Below are 10,070 nucleotides of genomic sequence, written 5' to 3' on the forward strand. Positions count from 1 at the left end.
AAGCATGCCCTCCTCTCCGGGAGATAATAAGGCATCTCCGGGAGGAGAATGGCCTATTTGAATAGTCACCTCGCATTTAATGCAGCATGGGGAAAGCGTCTGGGAACGCCCATAATAGGACATGTCAGACATCGTACGCTTTGTTTAGGGTGATTACATGATAATTGAATGGGCTAGTGACAGCTCCATTATGAAGAATCACATCAATCAAGGAAGGGTGAAGATTAATCTCACCTAATCCCTACGATACCTACAGTATAGGTAATGCATGCTCTATTTTGTATCTTTTGGGAACTTGTGTTTATCCATAGTTGGTAGGGGTGTACATCAAACCGCTCAAACCGCCCACACCGCACCGCACCGCAAAAAAAATGTGGTTTGAAATTCTTCGCGGTGCGGTTGCGGTTTGAATTTTTCCCAAACCGCGCGGTGCGGTGCGGTTTGCGATTTTGATTTATTAAACCGCGATTCAAACCGCACCGCACCGCATCTTTTAAAATTTCAATTTTTATATTTATTTTATTAAGCTCATACATATGAGCCCAACCCAAGCCTATAAATCTTAGGACAAAATCCATAACTCTTCACAAACCCTCTCTTCTTAGCAACAAACCCAAGCCCATCCATGTGTATTAAAATTTGGAGTTGGAAGTTTGTGTTTGTTTTATTTTTAATCTATTGATGTAAGTATGTTAGTTGTACATTTATATTGTTGTTGGAACTTAGCTAGTTTCAAGTTTATTATTTTGATTTAGGTGTGTTGTTGAAACTTTAAAAAGATTATTGACTTATTGTTGTTGTTATAACTTTTATTAGTCTCAAGTTTGTTGTATTTTCTTAAGTATTTTAGAATAATTATATTAATGATAGTTTAATTATTTTATGATGATTTAAAAAAAAAATTGCGATAGTTCAAATCGCATAAACCGCAAAAACCGCACCGCACCGCATCATTTTTTGGGGTGCGGTTTTTGCGGGTTTTAGTATCGCGGTGCGGGTGCAGTTTGGAAAATTGAAAAAACCGCATGTGCGGGTTGGTTTGAAAAAATGATTAAAAACTGCACCACCCGTACCGCGAACACCCCTAATAGCTGGCACTCAAAGACAAATTATCCCTTTTCAACTATCCCCACCAATCTCTATAAATACCCCTGAGAAAAATGGAAAGGGGGATCAGAAAAATGGGAGTGTTTTCTGCGAGTACAGCAGAATCCTTCCCATGATGGTTACGGAAGTCCTTCCTATCTCCATTGTGAAATTCGTTCAAATCTTGTTACTCTTTGTACTTCTTGCAAAATCTTTGCAAGTGTCCAGACTTTACATAGAAGTAACACTTCCTTGTGTCCTTCTCTCTGGACTTCAATCTCGATTGAGAGTGCTGGTGTTTATTCTTCAAACTCATTTTCTTGGGTGATCTTCCTCTTGCCAAATACATTTCTTCTTTCTTGGATTCCTTCTCCAATTGTAACTCGAAATCCTTCGACTTAAATGCGGCAAGAACATCTTCCAATGCAATAACATCCCTGCCATACTTGATGGCAGTCTTGACTTCTTGATATGCAATTGGAAGTGATCTCAACAGAATGATGGCCTGACTTTCTTCATCAACCTTGTGATTTATATTAGCCAAACCTGCAATAATCTTATTAAATCTATCAATATTTTCAACTAAAGAAAGAGAAGAAATCATTCTAAAATCGTATAACCTTTCTAGCACATTGATCTTGCTAGCTATTGATGGTTTTAAGTATAATTCTTCCAATTTATCCCAAACTCCTTTCAATGTCTTCTTTGTGATGAGTTTTCTTCGAACACTGTTGGATAGATACATGATGATTGTGTAGTACGCCATCTCCTCCTATTATGCTTTTTCCTTTGGTTTCTTTTCGGCCAATAACTTCTCATCTCCAAGAACCTTAGAAACTTTTTGGTGCACAACGATCCCCTTCAAACTTTCTCTCCATAGAGCAAAGTTCCCAGTTCCACCAAATTTCTCCAATTTGAATCTCGCCATTGATGACATTCAAAGTTTCTTCAAGATTGCAGCGGAAAAAATCTTTATCCATTACTTAGCTCTGATTTGTGAGAAAATTAAGACTAAAAGGTGTAGAATCAAATCAATAAAATTTTAAACAATCAAACCATTAGTTATGATAAGTTTAGCAACTAGAAAAATAGGGGCGAACAGAGTACAAGAAACCAAAAATAATAAATGAATAAAATAAAGAAAACAACACCAAGATATATATTGGCTCAAGACCAATAGATCGATGTGATCTATGGCTCTACTCTAGTTCTGGAACACCACCGTAAAACTTCTTTATTGATTGAGCAAGAATAGGTACAATATAATCGACACAAGATTCTCTGTTGAGCCCTCACAATGTGTTTCAACACTCACACTTTCACCCAAGAATATTCTTCATCTACAGAAGATTCTTCTTACAAAACCCAAACTCAATCTCTCTCTTTTCTCTGCACCTCTCTCTCTCTCTCTCTCTCTCTCTCTCTCTCTCTCTCTCTCTCTCTCTCTCTCTCTCTCTCTCTCTCTCTCTCTCTCTCTCTCTCTCTGTGAAAATCTCAATCTCATCTGAACAGAGTTCTCCAACTCCTAAAAACTTCCACTCGTCGTACCTCCAAAGGTGAGTCGTGGGTATATATAGCCTTAGGATTAAGATCTTAAATTCGGTGGCTACAAGAAACAAGGTTGTTAAGTTAGTTAGGAACAACTAACTTAATCAACTCCTTATTTAGCAAAGACTCCATATCAACGTAAGAACTAGGGCCTTCGAGAGCATAAATGAGCTTCAGGACACGAGGGTCACGAACCTTACTAAAGATGCTTCTGGATATGATAAATAACAGTTGAAGTCGACTATCTGGAGCTGTCATTCCAGAAGGAATAACTAGCCAGCTGGAACTCCTATCGAGAGAACTGAAGAATGGACCCGGAGTGGAATGATACTTATTCGAGAACTCCCTTCCGAACTCGACTATCATTCCACAAGACACCATTCAGGACCGCGAGAAAACTGATGAATGCGGAGACATTTTCATTTAAAGGAACTATACCACACATATATAAAAAGTAAATAATAGTTCATAAAAAAGTAGAATTTTTTTTTTTAGTAAAAATGTAAAAAAAAAAAATACAACTACAGGTAATTTGTGTAAAAATAAAAGGGTAATTAAAATTTTTATACTCTAAATTTTGATAATACCAAATTATGCCCTTTAACTTTTCAAGTCGTTAAAAATTCTCTTATAACTATTGAGATTAATGAATTCAAAGATTTTTGACCAATTAATCTAACAAAAGTCTCACGTGGATAATAATTCAGGAGACACAATTTGGATCCTCTCAAAGTTTGGGAGTATAATTTAATAGATATCAAAGTTAGGGAAACACAGTTTAGTACATTGACAATCACCGCTATTAATTAGCAAATATAAATAAAATAATAAATATATGTCAAAATTCAAAGAACAAAAATAGTAATTAGCGAAAATAAAAAGTTCAAAGTCCAAATAAACAATAATTTTATTAAAATTTTGCCTAGTATTTTCACTCAAATGAAACGGTGACACTTTTGGGATTCTGTTTCAGTCATCAGAACCAGCTTTGCATCTGTATACTGTACGGTCTCCGGCGAAGTTCTGGTATGGGTGAAATCGTCGAGGAAGACGAGGAGGAGTTGAAACCCTTAAACCACAACAAAATCCATGCAGATAAGAATAAGGTGGAGATTCTCATCAGAACCGTTGGCCCAGCTCGCCCTTCTCGTCTCCATGTTCCTTCTTCCATTAAAGTAAGCCTAACCCATCTCTCTCTTTCCCTTTTCCAATCTGGGTTTTATCTCTTTCTTTCTGTTATGATCTTTATTGTAATTTCATAGTTGAAAAGCTGTGTTTGTAATTGTTGTGACTATTCGTTATTGCATTTTTCTCATTTATTATGTGATGATTAATCTCAAATTTAGCACAATGTGTTTCACCAATGGTGATTTATTTCTAACTAATCTTGAAAACTCTGAAGATGTTCTTGCTTGGTTATTTGCATATTCTGAAGAATCAACATCATGTAATATTGACCTATTTTTATGTTCCTCACAATAAGGTGAATGATTTGAAAAAATTGATTGCTGGGAATAACTGTTTGCCACTTGAGAATTTGAGACTTATTTTGCGAGGAAATGTATTGCGTGACAACAAAAACGGTGATGATACATGTATACAACTCAATAATGGTGGTAAGGGTCTCATCTTAACAATAATTGGATTTGTTGTATACTTTGCCCCATTACTTTGTTGGATTTGAATCATGTAAGAATTGGGATAGTGAATTTTAGGCCAATGTATGGTGTTTAAAATTTCATTTCAGATTCACTGATCGTTGCTGTTAAACCGAAGCCACCTGTAAAAACTCTTCGGGATGGACTTGATGACGATGATGATGAAGATGATGAAGATCTGGTACAAAGAGCTCTAACTTAATTGAAATGAATTTAATCCATGTATAAACTTGCTATTAGTTTTCATTTTTATTTATCTTTTGTGATTTTATGGAATCCCAGAAGTTTCAACTTCCACCAACATCAAGCCGATGGAAAAGGATGCTTTACTCTTTTTTGCATGACAAGCTAAAGCTTCCTGGTAAAATTAAAGTTAGTTATGCCTATCCATTTAGATAACATTCTATTGACTGATTGATTTTTTCCCTTTTGATTGGTAGATATCCTTTTGATGGCAATTTTCACTATGAGTATAAAGATGTGGATTATAATCACTATGTGGTTTATATTGGCCCCTGTTGCTCATAGATGGGGTATCGGTCCTCTATATGTAAGTTTGCTAATCTTTTCTTCATCCCTTTTGTAATTTAGTTAGGGTACTCTTGTGTTATAACTTGTTTAGGTTCACCTGTGTGTGAAAGCAGAATTAGTCTCTATGGCTATTCTCTACTAATTGCTGATACATGTTGCTACCTAGGTTGAGAAAGTAAACCCTCTCTTCTCATTCTTCAACAATTTTAAGCATAAGTCATAATGTTTCCAGTCTTGTATTGGGTCCTATCTTTAACCAGAAAAAAATAAAAGATGAAAGCATATCTTACCAGGGTCTTTGAAGCAGTAATGTTTTGTCAATTTAGTTACAGAAATTTTACCTTCATCTGTAGTTAAGTTGTCGTCTAAAGTGGTAACCGGTTACCACCACATCAAAAAAGTTTTCATCTAGAGTGCTTCCATTTCCATGGCCTCTGGTCTCTGGCCTTGACCATTTAAAAATCTATCATTGAATTGTTTCCTATTTTGCATGATGTCACCTCAGTAACTTGATAATAAACAAAGACAAACAAAGTACATATTTTTATTTGTATAACTTTGTTTTACTCTAAAGGGCCATGTAGATAGTGCTATTGATTTTGGGGGCAAAGTACTGACCAAGTAAAAGAAATTAATGATGATTAGAGATGATTGATCATACATTTGAGCTGCCTTGTTCGCAGCTTTTTAAGGAAGATACCATACAATTTATTTATGTGCTATATGTTCAGGTACTTGCAACGGGCTTTGCCATCATTCTCTTGAATCTTGGAAAGCGGCAGCCTGGTGATGTCAGGTATACGTTTATGGTTGATCTTGTAGTTTATATATGCTCTTACGCTCAGGGGCGGACCCACATTGTAGCGAGGGGGGGCAGTCGCCCCCCCTGAAAAAAAAAATCGAGAAAAAAATGTATATGTATTTTAATTAGTTACAACATATATTTGTATTAAAAGATGATATTTATAGACATAATAGTAACCTTGGTGTAATGGTTAAGGTAGTTGGTAAATAGGTTAGAGGGTAAAGGTTCAAACCCCACTAACTACACTTTATATTTTCTTTTTAAATTTATTTACGCCCCTCCTCACTTTAAATTCTGGGTCCGCCACTGCTTACGCTGGATATTTTACGACAAAATTGAAAAGATGGATTCCACACTAACTGAATGAAACTAATGCAAACACAATCTATGTTTGGAATGCCAGAAAGGAGAATAGAGAGTATAAGAAAAAGTAAAACACTAATCCTATAGATAAGTCCAATCTGAGTAAGCTAATTGAATTGGAGGTTAATCCTAGCTCAGCCTGAAGATTAAAATATTCCAATGCTGTTGTTACTTGTTGATCTTGATAGAGAGTTGGTCTTGTGCTGTTTTACAATTTGTAGCTCATGTTTGGTTGGATTGACAGTTATATTAGTGTCAGAACAAATTTCATATGAAATTGATACTCTGAAATTAATCCCTACACTTAAATTTCTCCATTTATTGTTATCTATAATTAAAAAAAAAAATGTCCATAAGAACCTGCTTTGTATGCGGTTCCTCTAGGGGAGGTAAAGCTGGAAAATTTATCAAATAAATCACTTATTGAAGTGTTTTTGCTAAGTGGACTTATAGTTTTCTCTAAATAGATTTTGGGTTGTGTTCTTTTTCAACACATTATTAGAAATAGTCATAAAATCTGTAACCTTCCCTTCAGTTTTTCATGGGGCCGATCTAATAATATATGCTAGAGCTTCCTGCCTCTACTCTTAATAATTGTCAGGATAGGATTTTGCAGGGTGGTATTGATGGTGTATATGAAACATTATATTCATATCTTTGAAATTTTAGTTAAGAGTTGAAGAATATGATGATAAAGCTTACAAACCTAACAAGTGATGAATTTCAACCTGTTTGAGTACTGAAATCTTTTTCCGACCCTATGGCATTAACTTACTATTAAAATCCAAGGATGTCGAATTGTTTAACCACACTTGCATTGCCTTTTCATCTTGATTCAAGTATTTGATAAAATGATCTCTTGCTAACCAACCTCTGCAACTTATTTCTCTTCTCTGAATCTCGATGTTTGCCAAATCTTTTCTTGTACTTTCTCATATTCTAGTGTTGGGTTTGTCTTGTGGAACAGCCTTAGCATTTCTGTCTCATAACATTTTTCATTGCCAAATATTACAGCGCATATTCTATTTTCAACGAAGATTTCAGAGAGCTTCCTGGAACACTTAACGCTGATCGTCTGGATAGGGATGTAAGGTCGGGTCAGTTTTAAGACTGTTTCTGTCTATTATCTTCTGTTGTTGGTGTTTCTACAAATGCGCCTTAGCACAATACACAAGTGCTACTCTAGTGATCTTTGTTTTGTGGCTGTTTCTTAGTTTTCATTATTTTCATCTGTGCTTTTTTTTTTCAAACCTCATGAAGGAAGATAGTAGTGATCCTTACCTGTACAGTATATAATTCATAGGTAAACATGGACATTGTTTTGTTTTGGAGATAATGATAAAAAAACACAAAAATTGTACCCTTTTCCCCAATAAACTTGTTAGAATATTTTTTGTAAGTGTTGACTGCGATTCTTTGCCATTGTCGATACTTAGGGTTCGTTTGGTACATCGTATTACACGGTTTTGTATTGTATAGTATTATATTAAATTGTTTTTTATGTAAAATTATATGTGATATTAGTTTTTATGGGTATATAAATATATAATATTTATGTATGAATTAACATTGAGAAATTACTTCATGTACTATTTTTAATTTTTTTTTCAAATTTTCGATTTGGATTTCTAAAATGGTTTCTCCGGTGGTTTTTATGTGAGTTGCTATACGGATTTTGGTTGTGATTTAGGTTGCTCCGTTAGTTACAATAGTATTTTTTTATATAGAATTTCATAAAAATATTAAAAAAAAAAAAAATTATTTTGAAGTGTAAAAATAAAAAAGCTCGATTAAAATTTAATATAATATTATATAGAAATATGAGGCATAATTCAGTTTAATATAATATAAGATAATGGCACTTAATATGTATATCAAAGGAGTCCTCAATCTTTCTGTCTTATCATAGCTCTTATTTCTAACATCTTGGATTCTTTGTTCAACAAATTTCAAGTAGTTACCTTTCAAATTTGGGTTATGATTATAAATTAATGCATCATAATAACATTGATAGTGCTCTAGTTGGATAATAATAATAGGTACATACCTACTTCCAACCAAACAATGCCCATGTTTACCTATTTTGTACTTAATCCTTAATGACATCATCACAAAATTACCCCTTTTGGAAAATCCAAGACTATGTCAATTACATAAAGGGTATTTTATTTTATTTTATTGAATGACTTAATGTTTTTGGTTACTTAATGGTCAAAGATCACAACAATGAAAGGAGATTATGCTAATCATCAATATCTTATTGTTACCTAATAGTAACTGAGTTTACACCAAATATGATTTTTGTATTTTTGTAGTTAAATAATTATGTAATATATGTACTTTTTTTGTCATATATATAGTTATACAATTAAGTGTAAACTTGTTTTTATAAATATTTAATAATATATTTTTTAATAATATTAAATAGGATATTTGTGGTAAAAGTGCCTAAATTATTACAATTGCACTTCAGTACCAAAGTTATATTTTTAGCAGTAGTTTTGTTGCAAATTAGTAACGATTTTATCACCTTCTAAACGAAAAAAAAATTATTGTTCTTGCAAAAAAAAAAAAGTTAGGAAACTCAAATTCATATTTAAGATTCAACCCAATATATATTACTGCAACTATAATAGATCTTACATATATATAGTATATAAAAAAGTCAATTCTAAAAGTTTAAACTAATGAGAAAATTATGTATTTTATGAGAAACCCAAAATTGGTTCCAATCCAACCTATGAAATTATGATTTTCCTTTATTTTCCGTCAAATCATGGGAAGTCACAAAAAGATTCCCGGGAAACAAACAATTCTGATTCTGACTTGACATAAAATTGGGCTGGCCCATTTAGAAATGAAGGGATAAGACCCAATATTGGGCTGGGTCACCATTCATGAAATAGTCTCAACAACAACTATTCAATTTATACATCTTATTATCAGATTCTTCCAAAAAAAAAAAATTAAAGCAAAAATAGAAAGAAAAGAAAGATTCTTCATCAGATTCAGCTACTGAAGAATAGTAAAAGAAAGATTAAAGTCTATTTCTTTCATTTATAACAATTCAACTCTGAGCTAAGTGCATAAAAGTTTTGAAGTCATTTTTTTTTGTCTTTGTATATTTGTTTCTTATATGTGTCCAAGTCTAATGATCAAATTGGAGAAAATTATACCTTTACAAAATAATATGGATAGATCAATTAGTCATATATATAAATATATGATGAACTATTATATTGACACGCTTAGTTGACATAAAAGCACCATTTGTATTATTAAAATACATAAATAAATAATGACAGCTTAAAAAAAGGAGAATAAATAATAATAATAATTGAAAAAAACCCTTTGTTGCAGTGTGTACACCATGTTGACATTTTTCTTTGCTAGTTCATATTTGACTTCTAATCATATCTTTTTTTTGTTCTATCCAATCCATACAGCTCTTTTATAAGTTCACCAAAAATCCATTATGTATAACCTAATACACTCTTTCTTATTTGAAAAGCAACATTAAACAATTGCAAAAATACAATAATGAGAGAAAACATTCTTATTTGAGAGTTTACATTTTTAAGTTTAGGGTTTTGGTTTTGGAATTTTAGTTTGTTCATAGAAGAAGAATTGGGATGCAAGTAAGCCTTGTAAGTAAAGTACTCCTTTAAAATAAGGGTAAAGTTGTACTTTTCTAACTTACCAAGAAAAAGGGTAAAGTTGTAAATAAAAATAATAATGTATTTTTCTTTTATTTTTATTTGCATTCGAATAAGTACACTCTAATTTAATAATTTAATTTTATATAAAATATATATATGTAATTTGTACTATTTTTTTTCTCGTATTCTTAAAAAAAATACCTATAAGATAAAAATAAAATATATTTTAAATATTAAGACAAAAAATTAAAATAAAATTATAAAAAAATAAAAAAAATTAATACATGATTTCGTGAAAATAAAATAAAATTAAGAAAATAATGTGAAAAAAAATTCTAAAATTGATTTTTAAAAAATTAATTTAATTTAAATATTTTTTAATATTAAAGTGCCCCTTTTTTTTAATGAATAGTGGGTGTT

The 10,070-nt window shown here is 32.2% G+C and overlaps 1 protein-coding gene across 1 annotated transcript; it reads left to right on the plus strand.

The window, feature by feature from the left end:
* Positions 1 to 3,502: 3,502 nt before the first annotated feature.
* LOC115717325 (uncharacterized) lies at positions 3,503 to 7,368 on the plus strand. Its single transcript, XM_030646297.2, has 7 exons — positions 3,503 to 3,809; positions 4,118 to 4,250; positions 4,382 to 4,473; positions 4,575 to 4,653; positions 4,733 to 4,842; positions 5,555 to 5,619; positions 7,006 to 7,368. Exons 1-7 carry the CDS (start codon positions 3,663 to 3,665, stop codon positions 7,097 to 7,099), a joined length of 720 nt encoding a protein of 239 aa, XP_030502157.1. The 5' UTR covers positions 3,503 to 3,662; the 3' UTR covers positions 7,100 to 7,368.
* Positions 7,369 to 10,070: the final 2,702 nt, after the last annotated feature.

This window comes from Cannabis sativa, chromosome 5 (genome assembly GCF_029168945.1).
Source record: "Cannabis sativa cultivar Pink pepper isolate KNU-18-1 chromosome 5, ASM2916894v1, whole genome shotgun sequence".
In the NCBI taxonomy this organism is placed as follows: domain Eukaryota; kingdom Viridiplantae; phylum Streptophyta; class Magnoliopsida; order Rosales; family Cannabaceae; genus Cannabis; species Cannabis sativa.

Excerpts from the sequence above, each read along its gene's own strand:
- LOC115717325 (XM_030646297.2), top strand. The coding sequence starts at position 3,663 with ATGGGTGAAATCGTCGAGGAAGACGAGGAGGAGTTGAAACCCTTAAAC. Across the intron at positions 3,810-4,117 it reads ATGTTCCTTCTTCCATTAAA|GTGAATGATTTGAAAAAATT; the intron begins GTAAGCCTAACC and ends CCTCACAATAAG. Across the intron at positions 4,843-5,554 it reads GGGGTATCGGTCCTCTATAT|GTACTTGCAACGGGCTTTGC; the intron begins GTAAGTTTGCTA and ends CTATATGTTCAG.